General features: G+C 49.2%; 1 protein-coding gene across 1 annotated transcript in view; it reads left to right on the forward strand.

The window, feature by feature from the left end:
• The first annotated feature begins 7826 nt into the window (after nt 1–7826).
• Nucleotides 7827–18446, forward strand: part of ABRAXAS2 (abraxas 2, BRISC complex subunit) — a 52669-nt gene continuing 42049 nt past the window's right edge. Inside the window, exon 1 of the mRNA XM_073595657.1 lies at nt 7827–7976. Within this exon, the coding sequence (XP_073451758.1) occupies nt 7905–7976 (72 nt within the window). The 5' untranslated portion in view covers nt 7827–7904. The remainder of the gene's footprint in view (nt 7977–18446) is intronic.

Genomic DNA, 18446 nt, shown 5'->3' on the forward strand with positions numbered 1-18446 from the left:
TTTTACAATTTTACTTTAAAATATTTATTTATTACAATGTTTCTTTTTTTATTTATTTTTTATTCAACCCTGTTGGGGGGGGAGGGTGGCTTTGGTGAGGTGTCACGGGTCTAAACAGACCCCTGATATCTCCCCTTTGAGACATGGAAAGGGATTGAGGATAGAGATTCCACAGTCCCTTTCTCACCAGTCTCAGCTTCACTGAACATGTATGGACAGGGACAGCGGCTCCTCTCCATTCATAAGCTGATGCATTGTAAACACATAGTTACATAGTTGGTAAGGTTGAATAAAGACACCAGTCCATCTAGTTCAACCTGAGTGCGTGTCTACAATTCTCCCTATCCTTGTACATTGTGTCTCGTTAAGATGCTCATCTATTATATTATTATTTATTTAAGGTACCCATATAGCACCGTCAATTTACCCAGTGCTCCACACATACATTGCACACTCATATCGGTCCCTACCCTCAAGGAGCCCACAATCCAAGGTCTCTTTACTATGCTCATACTAGTTTACTATGCTCAGTTATGAATGGAGTGAGTCAGTAATCACTGACTCTGTGCATTCAGAAAAGGAAGGAGCTGGTAAATGACAGATTTACTGGCTCCTTCCTCCGTTCTCCATCCTGAAAGATCTCTTGGGGGGGGGGGGGCGGAGGAGGACACAGTGGGGGAACGGACGAGGATGGGGGGGACGGGACCAGGGGAGCACATAGAGGGGGAACAGAGGAGGACAGGGGGGGGGGATACCTGGACACTCAGGGATGATCGGTGCGGCGGCGGGGGAAGTTATAATCACCGATCTCCCTGTGTGGCTTTCATTAAAGCAGCTGAAAGCCGCGGAGGGGAAAGGAGGAGAAGCAGCTGTCAGCTGCTTTAATGAAAGCCACACAGGGAGATCGGTGATTATAACTTCCCCCGCCGCCGCACCGATCATCCCTGAGTGTCCAGGTATCCGACTAAGCATCGGGAGCATTTCACCGAGTAGAAGTACTCTTGCAAATGCTTGGTATTGGCACCGATACTCGTATCGGGACAACTCTAATATTAGATGGTATAAATTGGGTTTTATATTTAAAAGACACGACTATGGTGACTGCATGAAGAGTTTACCATCCATCACCAGAAAGTAACAGATCAGACCGGAGTTTCTGACATCACTTAAAGTCACTGTCATGAGAGAAATACAGGGCTGCTATTGCTGGACAGAAAACTCAGTTTTTCTGGCTGTGTCTGACTTAGTATATCGAAGTCACAGACCAGGAACAATTTTGCTGTACATAAATGTCAGGATTTGTTATCTTAAAACTTATTCTGGGTCGGTTACCTTATTCCTCACTCCAGCAGGTGCTTTTCCCTTTTGCCCCGTACACACGATCGGATTTTCCGACAACAAATGTTGGCTGTGAGCTTGTTGGCGGAAAGTCCGACCGTGTGTACGCTCCATCGAACATTTATTGTCGGACTTTCCGCCAACAAATGTTGGCTAGCAGGTTCTCAAATTTTCCGCCAACAAATTTTGTTGTCGGACTTTCCGATCGTGTGTACACAAGTCCGTCGCACAAAAGTCCTCGCATGCTCGGAATCAATGTTCACCAAACACAACATTAGCAGAAGGAGCCCAAAGGGTGGCACATGACTATTGAACTTCCTTCTTGTCGGCTCGCCGTACGTCTTGTACGTCACTACGTTCGTAATTGTTGGCCAACATTTGTGTGTTCGTGTGCATGCAAGACAAGTTTGAGCCGACAACCTTCGAACAAAAATCCATGGTTTTGTTGTTGGAAGGTCCAATCGTGTGTACGGGGCATAAGAGTTGCTGGCACGCCCTCGCCATCCTTCTGTATAGTGCAGGAGTACTGGTCCTGGATTGTATGGGATGAAGTCAGAGTGCAACCGCCTGCCGAAATGAGAAGAAGCTTTTTGAGACAGGTCAGACAGTGTGAAGGAAGCCTGCCAGAAAGAGGAATAAGATAAGTATTATTGCCTATTATTCTAACACCCCGGACATACCAAGCATTTAACCGTTGCAGTGCAAGAGCCCCCACAAGGCGTGCTCACCAATGCCTGGGACCAGACGAGGGACACGGTCATGTGAAAGTAAAACATTAACCTCTTCACCATGACATAACACATATACACGGCCTCACTGAACTGGTTTTATTTCCATGGGGCCGCATACATGTGTTTGTACTGGGAGTGTTTATTTTCTTTCTGTGAATGGAGAGATACAGTAGATACATTGTATCTTTGCCTTTCCATGCAGAAAAAAAAAAGTGTTTGTAAAAAAATAAAGAATTAATAAAATAAAGAAAAAATACCTAGATCAAGGTTTGATCTAGGTCAGTACCAGGGTTAGTGTTTGGGTCAAGTAAGGGTCAAAGGTCATGGTCAGTATAATTTTAGCAGGATTTTTTTTTTAATTAGCATCAGTATCAGTGTCCGTGTGTTTTTAGGTAGGACAAAAAAAAAAAGCGAAATGCGCAATATTGCTTCTGGGCTGTACTACGGGTACAAATAACATACATATATGTGGCGTGGTTGCGATCGTCAGGAGACGGAGAATTTATTTTGGGTTCTTTGGTGGTAGGTTGTGGTAGGAAATAGGAATATACAGCTACATTTAAAAAAAAACTTTTTTTTACTATTTTGGGACAGTTTTCCTTTGATAAATCAGAAAAATAAGGAGATATCCTTTACCATTTATCAACAAAGGAAAGCCCAATTTGTCCTGAAAAAAACAAGATTTAATACACCTGGAGGCACAAAGTAGTTGTGATGATATGTACTCTTTTACTAACACATGTCAAAGTTGCAAAATTGTGCTTAGGCATTAAGAATTGTTTTACCCTTAGGTGTGAAGGGGTTAAGGTAGTCCCCCAACTCAGAGATGAGACACTAGTGTGTAGTGTTGTATGCGGAGTTCTTCCAAAGATATTGTCTCTTGTTCTACACACTTGAATAGGTGCATGTGTTGCATTAGGAGGGACATGCAGAGCCTATGCCCACTCCACCAGTTAGCAAACCTCTGTTGCCTCACTCCCAGTAACAGAATGGGGTCCCACCGAGCACATAACACAGACTTCATACATGTTCATCTTAACGCCCGTCTCCCTGTGCCTAGGCCATAGACCTCCATAACGCCAATTTGCTCCTGGTGACTGAGACAGACTGCCAGGGAGGGAGCCGTAACACTGGACCCCCTCGCTACCGGAGGACCTGTGTCAGGGCTGGGCTCAGCCCTTCCTTCTCTGAGCTGGCCACTCAGCTGTCAGCTAATTGCCAGCTCCCATCTCTCTCCACAGGTACTTAGCTGTTGATGATATGCTCCTCGTCAGTCCTGCCTACTTAAGCTGTCCAGAGGAGCACTGCCTTCTCCTTGGTCAACATCACAGTGATGATATCCTGCGTTCCTGTTTAAAGACTTGCTTTGCTTGCATCCCTTCTGCCTCCAAATCCTGCTTGCTGTTTCTGTACGCTGATCCCTGACTTTTGGCTTGGTTGACTATCCGTTCCAGTTACTGAACTTTGGCTATGTTTTGACTACGTTTGTTCTTTTTTACTTCTATTATTAAACAAGTGTGATTTAACTGTACTTCTGTCTCGGTCTGATTTCATGGTTTCTGACAACCTGTCACCTAACCAGGCACCATGCCAACGACTGGTTGCAGTTGTTTGCTCATGATTACTCCCTTCTCTCCTTAGTGTGCAGCTTAAACCTGTGTTGTTGTAAAGTTTCAAGACCCCCTATTGTGTTATTGTAGACTTAGACCCCTTAACCACTTCCCTACAGGGCACTTTTACCCCCTTCCTGCCCAGGCCAATTTTCAGCTTTCAGCGCTCTCACACTTTGAATGACAATTGCACAGTCATGCAACACTGTCCCCAAACAACATTTTTATCATTTTTTTGAGAGAGATAGAGCTTTCTTTTGGTCGTACTTAATCACAACTGTGTTTTTTAATTTTTTGCTAAACAAATGAAAAGAGACGAATAATTTTGAAAATGTTATAAATAAGTTTTCTCCTTCACTGATGAGGCTGCACTGATGGGCACCGATGAGGAGGCACTGATAGTGGCTCTGATGGGCACTGATAGATGGCACTAATGAGGAGGCACTAACAGAAATCACTGATGGACACTGACAGGCATTACTGATCGGCACTGATTGGCAGTATTGATGGGCACTAATGGGGCTGCTTTGATTATCAGGGCCCTGATTGTCAGTGCAGATCTCACCGCTGAGGAATGCCACTTACTGGCTCTCCTTTCCTCAAGCTGTCAGCATGAGGGGAGGAATGGCGAAAACCGGCATTTCCTGTTTACCCCGTGATTAGCTGTGATTGGACACAGTTGATCATATGGTAACGAGCCTACGTCATAGGCTCTTTACCGCGATCAGTGATGCGCCATGTCTGAGGGACACAACGCACCACCGATCGCGGCGCACCCCCACGGCAAGAATGGGAGGACGTTATAGGACGTCCTCCCAGAATGAGAGTGCTCCTGCCCATCCATCATTTTACTATGCGGTGGGCGAGAAGCAGTTAAGAAGTGCCAGGACCCCACATGCACCCCTTGAGTAACTTTAGACCAGGCTTTGTTACTGAAGGTTCAGCATGGCAAACAATGCGGAGAAAAATGTCCTTTCCCTAACTAACTTCCGTAGCGTCTGCCCCAGCGTACCTGCATAGGTAAAGTCCATGACTGGCACGACTCGTCTGGAGAAGTCCATAGCTCGGGTATATCCTGAGAGTCCGGTGCTCCGTAGATGAACTACAAGTCTCAGCAAGGTTGCTGTTCTTTAGCTCCTACCCTTGGGACCGGAAGCTCTCCACTTTATATATCACAGGACAGGAGGCCGGACCCCAGAAAAGTCCGCGACTGAGAGCAGGAAAGCATGCAAAGCAGTATTAGCCCCTTCCCTCTAACCTGGGTAAGCCTATCTAAATGAACACAGTAGACCAGTGGTTCTCAACCCTGTCCTCAAGTACCCCCAACTGACCATGTTTGCAGGTTTTCCTTTATCTTGCACAGGTGCTTTAAATCAAAGTCAATGGCTTGGTATTTTGGACAGCTATTTTAACCACTTACGGACCAGTCGCCGTCGTTATAAGACGGTACTTTGACGTGGAATACGTTATAGCTGCCATAACCCCAGTATCCTCTAAAACGGCAGGAGGTTCGCTCTCAGATAAAAGTTGTCTCTGCGGCGGATTCTCTTCATCTCCGCCGCTTACCGGAGCCGTCGGTATTGGCAGGGACGATCCAATCCTTTCCCCTCACAGGCCTGGAGCCGAGTGAGGGTAAGATGGCCCCCGCTCAGCTCCATAACATTGAATGAGGGAAACTACGTCAAACGTCACTTCCGCCCAATGGTCTTAAAGTGACCGTAAGGGTTTTTTTTTTAAATAACAAACATATCATACTTACCTCCACTGTGCAGCTCGTTTTGCACAGTGTGGCCCCGAACCTGTTCTTCTGGGGTCCTCCGGCTCCTCCCCCAGATAAGGAGAAGCGCTCTCCTGGGGGATTACCTTGCGGGCGCGCTCCCGAGTCCACCATAGCCGGCGAATGCTGGACTCGCCCCCCCCCCCCCGGCGCAGTTTGGAGATCTGGGGTCAGTTCCGGAGGAGGACACTGGAAGACAGTTTGGAGATCTGGGGTTAGTTCTGTAGGAGGACACGAGAAGACAGTTGGGAGATCTGGGGTCAGTTCTGTTGGAGGACAGTTGGGAGATCTGGGGTCAGTTCTGTTGGAGGACAGTTGGGAGATCTGGGGTCAGTTCTGTAGGAGGACAGTTGGGAGATCTGGGGTCAGTTCTGTTGGAGGACAGTTGGGAGATCTGGGGTCGTCTTCTGTAGGAGGACAGTTGGGAGATCTGGGGTCAGTTCTGTTGGAGGACAGTTGGGAGATCTGGGGTCCGTTCTGTAGGAGGACAGTTGGGAGATCTGGGGTCAGTTCTGTTGGAGGACAGTTGGGAGATCTGGGGTCGGTTCTGTAGGAGGACAGTTGGGAGATCTGGGGTCAGTTCTGTAGGAGGACGGTTGGGAGATCTGGGGTCAGTTCTGTAGGAGGACGGTTGGGAGATCTGGGGTCAGTTCTGTTGGAGGACAGTTGGGAGATCTGGGGTCAGTTCTGTAGGAGGACAGTTGGGAGATCTGGGGTCAGTTCTGTTGGAGGACAGTTGGTAGATCTGGGGTCAGTTCTGTAGGAGGACGGTTGGGAGATCTGGGGTCAGTTCTGTAGGAGGACAGTTGGGAGATCTGGGGTCAGTTCTGTTGGAGGACAGTTGGGAGATCTGGGGTCGGTTCTGGAGGAGGACAGTTGGGAGATGTGGGGTCAAAAAGATCTCAGATCTCATATTTAAAACTTAAATGCAATAAATAAATAAATAAATAAATAAATAAATGTCTTAAAAAAAAAAAAAAAATCCCTTTTAAGACCATTAAAGGGGTTGTAAACCTTTGTGTTTTTTCACCTATGCATTAAGGTGAAAAAACACCTGGCAGTGACTAGCTTTGATTTGAATGACAGCAGCGGGAGCCAATGGAGCTGCTAGGAGGGTGCTGGTCACTGCCAGGTGTTTTTTCATCTTAATGCATAGGATGCATTATTAAGCTGAAAAAACACGAAGGTTTACAACCCCTTTAACGGTCTTAAAGGGGGATTTTTTTTTTTTAAAGACATTTATTTATTGCATATAAGTGTAAATATAAGATTTGAGGTCTTTTTGACCCCACATCTCACATTAAAGAGGTCCTGTCATGCTTTTTTTTCTATTACAAGGGATGTTTACATTTCTTGTAATAGGAATAAAAGTGACTCAATTTTTTTTTTTAAAAGGATAGTGTAAAAATAAAATATAAATAAGAACTTTTTTTTTTTAAAGTGCCCCATCCCGCCATGCTCGTGTGTAAAAGCGAACGCATACGTAAGACGCGCCCGCATATGAAAACGGTGTTCAAACCACACATAGGAGGTATTGCCACGATCTTTAGAGCGAGAGCAATAATTCTAGCCCTAGACCTCCTCTGTAACTCAAAACTGGTAACCTGTAGACATTTTTAAACGTCGCCTATGGAGATTTTTAAGTGCCAAAGTTTGTCGCCATTCCAGGAGCGGGCACAATTTTGAAGCGTGACATGTTGGGTATCAATTTACTCGGCGTAACATCATCTTTCACAATATCGAAAAAAAAATTGGGCTAACTTTACTGTTGTCTTATTTTTTAATTAAAAAATGTGTATTTTTCCCCCAAAAAAATTGTGCTTGTAAGACCGCTGCGTAAATACGGTGTGACAGAAAGTATTGCAACGACCGCCATTTTATTTTCTAGGGTGTCTGGGGGAAAAAAAGGCAATGTTTGGGGGTTCTAAGTAATTTTCTAGCAAAAAAAAAATGATTTTTAACTTGTAAACAAGTTTGAAAAATAGTCCTGGTCCTTAAGTGGTTAAGAGTAATTCCCAAAACATGGCCTGTTGGGGGTTGTTGAGGACTGAGGTTGAGGATCACTGCAGTAGACAACCTGCCTACAAAGCTCTACTACATTTGCATTGGCTGTATTTACATCTGTAATAAATATGCTGTGTGGTTCTGAATGTGGCATTTTTGACATCCCTGTGTATAAGCCCTACACATATTCCTATATACACACTTTACTACAGAACTGATTACAATTATTTATCAGCCTGATCTTTATTATTCACATATGTTAAAAAAAAAAAAAAAGAACTAAAAGGAACCCTCAATAACTCTCTTCCTGTAGGCTGGCCAGCTCCATGCTGGAGGGCTGATTTTAGACTACAACTCCCAGGAGGCTTAGCGCCAGAGTGCGCCTGACGTCATGACAGGGCGGCGGCGGCGCGCTGCGTTGTGGGAGGGAGCGGCTCCACCATCATGGCGGCTTCCATTTCGGGTTATACGTTCAGTTCCTTGTGTTACCACAGCGCCAACAGTAACTCGGATCACGTAAGTGCGGGGAGCCGGGCGGACGGGGCCCGGGGTACGCGGTGTGGGGGGGTCCTGTCAGCGGGGGGAAGGAAGGGGCCGCGGGGTGACTGCTGGGCTGTGACAGGGAGCAGAGGGTCAGGGTGTGGCTGTCATCCTCCACTGTGACACCTCTGTGAGCCGGAGAGACCAGCACTGCTGGAGGGGGGCACAGAGCATGAGAGGGGAGGACTGTCACTTCTCATTGGGGGGCAGGGAGCTGGGGGTGGGACCATCCTGGGGGGCAGGAGGGGGATCTGGGGTCGGTTCTGGAGGAGGACACAAGAACACGGTTGGGAGATCTGGGGTCAGTTCTGTAGGAGGACGGTTGGGAGATCTGGGGTCAGTTCTGTAGGAGGACGGTTGGGAGATCTGGGGTCAGTTCTGTAGGAGGACGGTTGGGAGATCTGGGGTCAGTTCTGTAGGAGGACGGATGGGAGATCTGGGGTCAGTTCTGTAGGAGGACGGTTGGGAGATCTGGGGTCAGTTCTGTAGGAGGACGGTTGGGAGATCTGGGGTCAGTTCTGTAGGAGGACGGTTGGGAGATCTGGGGTCAGTTCTGTAGGAGGACGGTTGGGAGATCTGGGGTCAGTTCTGTAGGAGGACGGTTGGGAGATCTGGGGTCAGTTCTGTAGGAGGACGGTTGGGAGATCTGGGGTCAGTTCTGTAGGAGGACGGTTGGGAGATCTGGGGTCAGTTCTGTAGGAGGACGGTTGGGAGATCTGGGGTCAGTTCTGTAGGAGGACGGTTGGGAGATCTGGGGTCAGTTCTGTAGGAGGACGGTTGGGAGATCTGGGGTCAGTTCTGTAGGAGGACGGTTGGGAGATCTGGGGTCAGTTCTGTAGGAGGACGGTTGGGAGATCTGGGGTCAGTTCTGTAGGAGGACGGTTGGGAGATCTGGGGTCAGTTCTGTAGGAGGACGGTTGGGAGATCTGGGGTCAGTTCTGTAGGAGGACGGTTGGGAGATCTGGGGTCAGTTCTGTAGGAGGACGGTTGGGAGATCTGGGGTCAGTTCTGTAGGAGGACGGTTGGGAGATCTGGGGTCAGTTCTGTAGGAGGACGGTTGGGAGATCTGGGGTCAGTTCTGTAGGAGGACGGTTGGGAGATCTGGGGTCAGTTCTGTAGGAGGACGGTTGGGAGATCTGGGGTCAGTTCTGTAGGAGGACGGTTGGGAGATCTGGGGTCAGTTCTGTAGGAGGACGGTTGGGAGATCTGGGGTCAGTTCTGTAGGAGGACGGTTGGGAGATCTGGGGTCAGTTCTGTAGGAGGACGGTTGGGAGATCTGGGGTCAGTTCTGTAGGAGGACGGTTGGGAGATCTGGGGTCAGTTCTGTAGGAGGGCGGTTGGGAGATCTGGGGTCAGTTCTGTAGGAGGGCGGTTGGGAGATCTGGGGTCAGTTCTGTAGGAGGGCGGTTGGGAGATCTGGGGTCAGTTCTGTAGGAGGGCGGTTGGGAGATCTGGGGTCAGTTCTGTAGGAGGACGGATGGGAGATCTGGGGTCAGTTCTGTAGGAGGACGGTTGGGAGATCTGGGGTCAGTTCTGTAGGAGGACGGTTGGGAGATCTGGGGTCAGTTCTGTAGGAGGACGGTTGGGAGATCTGGGGTCAGTTCTGTAGGAGGACGGTTGGGAGATCTGGGGTCAGTTCTGTAGGAGGACGGTTGGGAGATCTGGGGTCAGTTCTGTAGGAGGACGGTTGGGAGATCTGGGGTCAGTTCTGTAGGAGGACGGTTGGGAGATCTGGGGTCAGTTCTGTAGGAGGACGGTTGGGAGATCTGGGGTCAGTTCTGTAGGAGGACGGTTGGGAGATCTGGGGTCAGTTCTGTAGGAGGACGGTTGGGAGATCTGGGGTCAGTTCTGTAGGAGGACGGTTGGGAGATCTGGGGTCAGTTCTGTAGGAGGACGGTTGGGAGATCTGGGGTCAGTTCTGTAGGAGGACGGTTGGGAGATCTGGGGTCAGTTCTGTAGGAGGACGGTTGGGAGATCTGGGGTCAGTTCTGTAGGAGGACGGTTGGGAGATCTGGGGTCAGTTCTGTAGGAGGACGGTTGGGAGATCTGGGGTCAGTTCTGTAGGAGGACGGTTGGGAGATCTGGGGTCAGTTCTGTAGGAGGACGGTTGGGAGATCTGGGGTCAGTTCTGTAGGAGGACGGTTGGGAGATCTGGGGTCAGTTCTGTAGGAGGACGGTTGGGAGATCTGGGGTCAGTTCTGTAGGAGGACGGTTGGGAGATCTGGGGTCAGTTCTGTAGGAGGACGGTTGGGAGATCTGGGGTCAGTTCTGTAGGAGGACGGTTGGGAGATCTGGGGTCAGTTCTGTAGGAGGACGGTTGGGAGATCTGGGGTCAGTTCTGTAGGAGGACGGTTGGGAGATCTGGGGTCAGTTCTGTAGGAGGACGGTTGGGAGATCTGGGGTCAGTTCTGTAGGAGGACGGTTGGGAGATCTGGGGTCAGTTCTGTAGCAGGACACGGGAGGAGAGTTGGGAGATCTGGGGTCTGTTCTATAGAGAAGAGGGGCACATGGTGACAGTAGAGGGATCTTGTGTCAGTTCTGAAGAGGGACACAGGGGGATGGTAAATAGACGTGGGGTCTGTCAGTTTTCTATATAACACAAAGGCTATGTTCTCCCACAAAAAAAAATGCATATGATTTTGCAGGTTAAAAAAATGTGCATGTATTTATTTTTACACAGCAGCCTGCAAAGCATTGTACCCGGGATCAGTAGATCTGGGGTGCATCGTTGGGCCCCTGCAGACACTTGGCACAGTTTTCTGCCCGTACCTCTGTATGAGAGCTCATCAGTGCTCTGGTAGGTAATGGAGAACCGCAAGCCATCTGCTGCAGTGGCAGACAGGACTTGTAGTTTATTCACAGATTCCTGTGAATGAATGACGCAGCTATGGAGCCCCTCACAGCTGTACTGTTTTTAAAATTTGACAGCTGGTGCAGGGAGAAGATTTCCTGACTGCTGCCACAGGTTAGGTTCAGGAGGAGAGGTTGGCTGCTGCATAGTAGCATAGTAACATGTTACACACTAAGTACAGGTGTAACCTGTGAATTTGCCCTTTAAGTACATCTGGTGTCTGCTCTGTATGGGATCGCAAGGTGACAGTAGGTAGATCTGGTGTCTGTCAGTTGTTTGGTTGTACTGGGTTGACAGCAGGATGATCTGGTATCACTACTTTAGGGGAAACAACTGTTTAGGGTATATGGGTTGACAGATATCTCATAATAAGGAAAGGGATGGCCGGCAGAGCTTTCTTTTGGTCGTATTTAATCACCACTGGGGTTTTTTATCCTTTTGCTAAAAAAACAGGAAAAGAGAATATTTTGAAAAAAACAAAACTGTAGTTTCTTAGTTCATCTCAATTCAACCCCCCCCCACGATCTTAATCCAGCATTTCCACAATTCATGTAACAAGTGCAGAGCCATTCTCTGCTTACAGCTGTCAAAAAAAAAAAAAAAACAGCCTGCTCTTTTAGAGATCAAAAGGGAATGAACTTCGGTCTCCAAATGAGGTCAGTTTAACCACTTAAAGAGAAAGTAAACTCTTATTTTTTACTTGTATCTACAGGTAAACTTATAATAAGACTTACCTGTAGGTACTGTAAATATCTCCTAAACTTGCACCGTTTAGGAGATATTCAGAGTGCATGTAGCCGATGATGTCATTGGTGCATGCGTTCTGAAGGTCCAGCTTACCATGCCGGACCTTCATAGCCCGTGCCATAAACGGCGGCTCCAGCACACATGCACTGGTGTGACGTCACTGTAGCTCTGGACACTTACAGCGCCGGAGCCCGCAAACCAGGGTGGATAAAAAATCGATGATTTAAAAAAATAAAAAATCAGATTTCTTTTTAAAATTTTGGGATTATCGGCTTCCAGGTTTTAGGCCAGGTTCACAATGCTCCGAAATTGAAGTCGGACGACTTCTCATCCGACTTTGTACTACGACTTCATGTCTGAATTCCATGCGACTTCAATGGACAGAATCAGACTTTGATCCGACTATACCAGTACCTTTGGGTCTGGTATTATTCTTGAAGGGGAACTCCACGCCATCATAAAAAAAAAAATGGCGTCGCCCCCCCCCCCCAAATCCATACCAGAGCCTAATCCAAGCATGCAGCGCCCCTCCTGGACCATACCAGGCCCCACTCCAAAGCACTTTGTCCCCACTTTGTCCCCATCCTCCCATTCTTCTCCCTCTGCTGCTGATGTCCTCTTCCTCCCGTTCTTCTCCCTTTGTTGCTGATGTCCTCTTCCTCCCGTTCTTCTCCCTCTGTTGCTGATGTCCTCTTCCTCACGTTCTTCTCCCTCTGTTGCTGATGTCCTCTTCCTCCCGTTCTTCTCCCTCCGCTGCTGATGTCCTCTTCCTCCCCGTTCTTCTCCCTCTGTTGCTGATGTCCTCTTCCTCCCGTTCTTCTCCCTCTGTTGCTGATGTCCTCTTCCTCCCGTTCTTCTCCCTTTGCTGCTGATGTCCTCTTCCTCCCGTTCTTCTCCCTTTGCTGCTGATGTCCTCTTCCTCCCGTTCTTCTCCCTCTGCTGCTGATGTCCTTTTCCTCCCGTTCTTCTCCCTCTGCTGCTGATGTCCTTTTCCTCCCGTTCTTCTCCCTCTGCTGCTGATGTCCTTTTCCTCCCGTTCTTCTCCCTCTGCTGCTGATGTCCTCTTCCTCCCGTTCTTCTCCCTCTGCTGCTGATGTCCTCTTCCTCCCGTTCTTCTCCCTCTGCTTCTGATGTTGTCTACCACCAGTTCTTCTGCTGGTTCTTCTCCCCACGCTGGCTCCCGCTGTCTGCCATTTCTTATATAGACATGGGGCGTGGCCATCCGGTAACATCATCCAGAGACCCTGCTCCATCATGCTGCGGCGGAGACATAAGGGGCAGGGTCTCCGGGTGATGTCATCGGATGGCTACGCACCGTGTCTATATAAGAAATGGCAGACAGCGTCACAACTGCGGGAGCTAGCGTCGGGAGAAGAACCAGCAGAAGAACTGGAGGGAGAAGACACGTTTGAGCTACGACGGGGGACTTGCTTCACCTTTTGTATATTCCGGGGGAATCTACTGGAGTTCCTGTCTTTACCTGGATCATCTACCCTATGAAGGGACCTGTCTATTTGACCATCTGTTAATTCAGTGGTCCAGTCCACCGCTTGCCGACCAGCCCCCATCATTATACTGCGCCAGGTCGGCACGATCTCGCGAGCTGTCATAGCTTTACGTTGGCTACTTTAAGTGGGATAGCAGGCACGCGTGCACCGCCGCACTACGGTCACGATGACTGCCGGCCTCGAGCGATCGTGGGCACGAGAGGCAGAACAGGGACACACAAATCCCTGTTCTGTGAGGAGAGACAGATCGTGAGTTCCTAATAGCTAGGAACCACGATCTGTCATTTCCTCTAGTCAGTCCCCTCCCCCTACAGTTAGAACACACAGTCGGTGAACACAGTTAACCCCTTGATCGCCCCCCTAGTGTTAACCCCTTCCCTGCCAGTGACATTTTTACAGTAATCAGTGCATTTTTATAGCACTGATCGCTGTATAAAATAAATGCCAATGGTCCCAAAAATGTGTCTGATGTGTCCGCCATAATGTCGCAGTCCCGATATAAAAATGGTAGATCGCCGCCATTACTAGTAAAAAAAAAAAATAATAATAATAATAAAAATGCTATAAATCTATCCTCTATTTTGTAGACGCTATAACTTTTGCGCAAACCAATCAATATACGCTTATTGCGATTTATTTATTTTTTTATTATTATTTTTTTAACCAAAAATATGTAGAAGAATACATTTCGGCCTAAACGGAGAAAAAAACGTGCTTTTTTTAAAAAAAAAAAATGGGGATATTTATTATGGCAAAAAGTACAAAATGTGTTTTTCCCATTTCCGTCTTTCAGGACAGCACCATAGAGAGACCTTGGCTCCTCCCCTTCTGAGGAAACACCGCCTTCAACTTAAAGCTTTAAACCTCACCGCTCTCCCCCGGCCCCTCAGTTCTGGTGTTTCCTCCGGTGGGGAGACATCGCAAGGAACCAGGCCGCACAGCTAGGGAGGCTGGGGCTAATTGCAGGCTGACCAAAGGGGGCGCACTCTCTCTGGCTCTCTCCTGCTCATTTTTTCTAAGAAAGCTGCAGTCTAAGGGGCTAGGGTGGCTGAGTACCTTTTAGAAGACTGCACATCACGCTCCCCCAGCTTCTCTTAGTGAAGTTGTAAGCTGGGGGGGTCCGTTTTCTTTCTTGCCTAGCAGTGGCATAGGCGGAGGCACAGAAGACCGCCCTGCACTTGCAGCCAGCGTGGGAGCTCTGAGCGCTGGGTCGGAGGACGGGTGACGTCATTTCCGGCGGAGGTCGGTGTTTCCGTCTGACCCGTGACTTCCGGTTCCGGTCGCGGTGTTGAAAACGGACCGCGCGTTCGGCTGGTGCTGCCTCTGACCTGCTGTGGGGACAGCACACAGGGGCTTGGATCACCACTGCACTCTAAGGAGATGTCGGAAGCAGAGGCTTCAAGAACCGCTCCAGGAGAATCCTGCACCAGCCACTCTAAGGTAAGAGGAACCCTGGGGTGGTGTTCCCTTACCGCTTCCTGTAAAGCTCCACAGGTGTAGAACTCCCCCTGGTGGTGAAGGGGGGGAAAGGGTTGTGACTGGGTCCTTGGTGATGGTTGGTCCCGGGAAGTGCACCCCTGGTGGCCCTCCGTGGTAGTGCTGGTGAAAGTTTGCTGATTGCTCCCTACTTTTAACTTGTTTTCCAGGGCAAAGCTACAGAGAAAAGCAAGTCGCCCCACAGTGCCAAGAAGAAATGCCCCTCATGTAAAATCACAATGGGGGAATCTTGGTCTAAACCCCTTTGCAGGGATTGTATAGAGGGGCTAGTAAGGGAGCAATCTGGAGAACAGTCTTCAGATTTAGCAGCATCCGTGAAAGAACTTTCCAATACGGTGCAGACTTTTAAGACATTATTTGCCAGTCTTCAGTTGCCACAGCCGCGGGTTGTTTCTCCACCAGCACAGCAGAGTGTTCCTCAATCCTTAATGGATGCTCCCTCGGGAAGTGGAGAGAATCCAGGAGGTGCCAGATTCGAGGTTGAGGAAGAGCCTGATAGCGGGTCCTCAGATCCCCAGGGGGAATCAGAGGGAGAGGAGGTGGAAGGGGAATCCACAAGATCCTCTCGCTACAAGCTTTCCCTGGAGGAGGTGGAGGAGCTCCTAGGAGCCATTCATACCACCCTAGGTATCCAGGAGGAAAGGAAAAAAACTTTCACTCCATGACCAGATGTACAAGGGACTAGGGGAACATAAAAGGAAGGTGTTCCCGGTCCATGAGGTCTTAGTCGACGCCATCAAAAAGGAGTGGCAAGACCCCGAAAGGAAGCCTTTCCTTTCAAAGGCACTTAAGCGTAGGTTCCCCTTTGCAGAAGAGGAGGCGCTGGTATGGAACAAATCGCCTAAGCTAGACGCGGCCTTTTCGCAGGTCTCCAGACACACTGACTTGGCCTTTGAGGACATGGGGGCACTCCCAGATCCCATGGATAAAAGGATAGATTCCCTCCTGAAAAAATCCTGGGACTCTTCCTTAGGGAACCTCAAACCTGCCATGGCGTCCACGGTGGTGGCACGAAACATGGAGTATTGGCTAACGCAAATTAAGGCGCATATAGAGGCGGGTACGCCTAAGGAAACAATCCTTTCGTCTTTTCCCATGCTCCTTAAAGGAATAGCTTACCTGGCAGATGCGTCAGCTGAATCGGTGCGTATGTCTGCAAGATCAGCCGCATTGTCCAATTCGGCAAGAAGAGCCCTATGGCTTAAAACATGGCAGGGAGATACCGCATCCAAGGTTAAACTCTGCGGCATTCCTCTCACGGGGGACTTGCTTTTCGGGCCAGGTCTGGAAGCTGTATTGGATAGAACGGCTGACAGAAAAAAGGCATTTCCTTTTAAAAGAAAACCGGCAGAGACTAAAAGAAAGTCTCGGCCGTGGAAGAAGTTGGACCCCCCAAAATCTGATCAACAGAAAAAGGGGTGGGGACAAAAAGGGAAGGGGCGTGGGGGGGCTATTTTTCGCCCTCCTGAACAGCCCAAAAAGACAAAGTGACAGAATAACGGTGGGAGGAAGACTGGGGGCCTTCCTTCCACAGTGGGAGATGATCACCTCCAACAATTTTATTTTGGAAGTCATAAGAAGAGGGTACAGGTTGGAGTTTGCAGAACCTCCACCATGCAGACTCCTCGTAACCACGCTTCCGAAATGTGCAGAGAGGTCAGCGGCTCTCCTTTCCTCCCTCCAGGAGTTGGAGGAACAGGAGGTGGTAGTTCGAGTGCCAGAAGGAGAGACGGGCAGAGGCTTTTACTCCCACATTTTTGTGGTGCGCAAGCCCTCGGGGAAGTTCAGGCTCATCCTGAACCTGAAGCCTCTGAACGTCTCTCTCACCTACAGGAGGTTCCGAATGGACTCGATCTATTCGGTAAAGACACTTCTTCCGCCAAACTGCTTTATGGCATCGATAGACTTGAGGGATGCCTACCTGCACATTCCCATTGCAGATCAGTGTCAAAGGTTCCTCAGGCTGGCAATAAATACCAGAGAAGGGACCTTTCACTGGCAGTTCAGGGCCCTTCCCTTCGGGCTATCCTCATCCCCCCGCATCTTCACCAAAGTCATGGTAGAAGTCTTGGCTTTCCTACGGATCAGGGGCATTTCAGTGATCGCTTATTTAGACGATCTACTACTTTTTGCCCCTTCCGCGGAACAACTGTCGCAGGACCTGCAGTTGACAAGGAACATCTTAGAGGGTCTAGGTTGGCTCTTAAATCTGGAGAAGTCCAATCTGACTCCTTCGCAAAAAGTAATCTTTTTAGGTTACCTGTTGGACTCAACAGAACAAAGGGTCTTCCTGCCTATGGAGAAAATCCAGAAGGTAGACAGGGCAATGTCGTTACTCCAGGGCAGCCAACAAATATCAGTAAGAAAGGCTATGTCAGCCTTGGGGTTACTGACGGCAGCACTTCCAGCAGTCCAGTGGGCAGGATTACACTTTCGCCCCTTGCAACTATTTATCCTGAGCATTTGGGACCACAGTCAGGAATCTTTGGATTCCCTGATAACTGTACCGGACCAGGTCAAGAGATCCCTATGGTGGTGGCGGAAAGAAGCCAATCTCTCTCAGGGTCTGGAATGGGTTCTGCCGGTGTCCAGATGCGTCACGACCGATGCGAGTGGCATGGGTTGGGGGGCGCATATGGGGGACCGGGTGGCTCAGGGAGGCTGGCGGAAGGAGGACGCAGGAAGATCCTCCAACTGGAGGGAGCTGAAGGCAGTAGCCTTGGCACTCAAAACTTTTCAAAAGGAACTTCAGGGACAGCATGTGAGAGTCCGGTCGGACAACTCCTCAGCTGTAGCCTACATAAACAGGCAGGGGGGTACCAGGAGCAGACCTCTGTGGACCCTGGTAGAAAGCATTCTCAGATGGGCCGAATTAAACGTCCTATCCCTCTCGGCAGTGCATCTGAAGGGAGATCAAAATCTGGTGGCGGATTACCTCAGCAGGAAACGGCTGAGGGAAGGCGACTGGGTTCTGAATCAGGGGGTTTTCGAAGCAATATCCCAGAAATGGGGAAGGCCATGCATAGACCTCTTTGCCTCGAGAGAAAACAGGAAGGTGCATCTCTTCTTCTCCCTAAACAGGTGGGATGGAGCTCTAGGGATAGACGCACTGGCTCAGAGTTGGGCTTTCGACAGGTGTTATGCCTTCCCCCCACCTGTACTAATCCCAGCCGTCCTAAGAAAATTCCAACTGGAAAACACAACTCTCATTCTTATTGCGCCACATTGGCCCAGGAGGCCTTGGTTCTCCATCCTGAGAAGTCTGGCAGCGGAACCCCCCTGGCTTTTGCCAGTTCAGGAGAATCTCCTTTCCCAGGGGCCAATCTGTTGTCCCCAGGTGGGGAGATGGAGCCTCGCGGCTTGGCTACTGAGGAAGAACTGTTGAAGAACAGAGGTTTCTCAGATAGCTTGGTAAAGACCCTCCTTAACTGCAGGAAAAAAGAAACCCAGGTCATCTACCAAAAAACATGGAGGCGTTTTAATAGCTGGTGTACAGAAACTTCTTTTGATATTCACAGCTCTATAGCGGTCTTAGAGTTCCTGCAGGCAGGGGCGGACAAGGGGTTAGCCCTTGGCACCCTGAAAGGTCAGGTTTCTGCTTTGAGTGTGTTTCTGGAGAAACAACTAGCCTCCGATCCTTGGGTCATTAGATTTTTTAAAGCATTGAGTAGGCAGAGACCTCTGAAGGTCCCCCCCTTCCCAATGTGGGATCTTTCCTTGGTCCTACAAGCACTTACAGGGGAACCCTTTGAGCCATTGGAGACGTGTACACTAAAATGGATTAGCCTCAAAACGGTGTTTTTGGTGGCAATCACTACGGCAAGAAGAGTAAGTGAACTCGAG

This window comes from Aquarana catesbeiana, linkage group LG08, assembly GCF_042186555.1.
Source record: "Aquarana catesbeiana isolate 2022-GZ linkage group LG08, ASM4218655v1, whole genome shotgun sequence".
Lineage (NCBI taxonomy): Eukaryota > Metazoa > Chordata > Amphibia > Anura > Ranidae > Aquarana > Aquarana catesbeiana.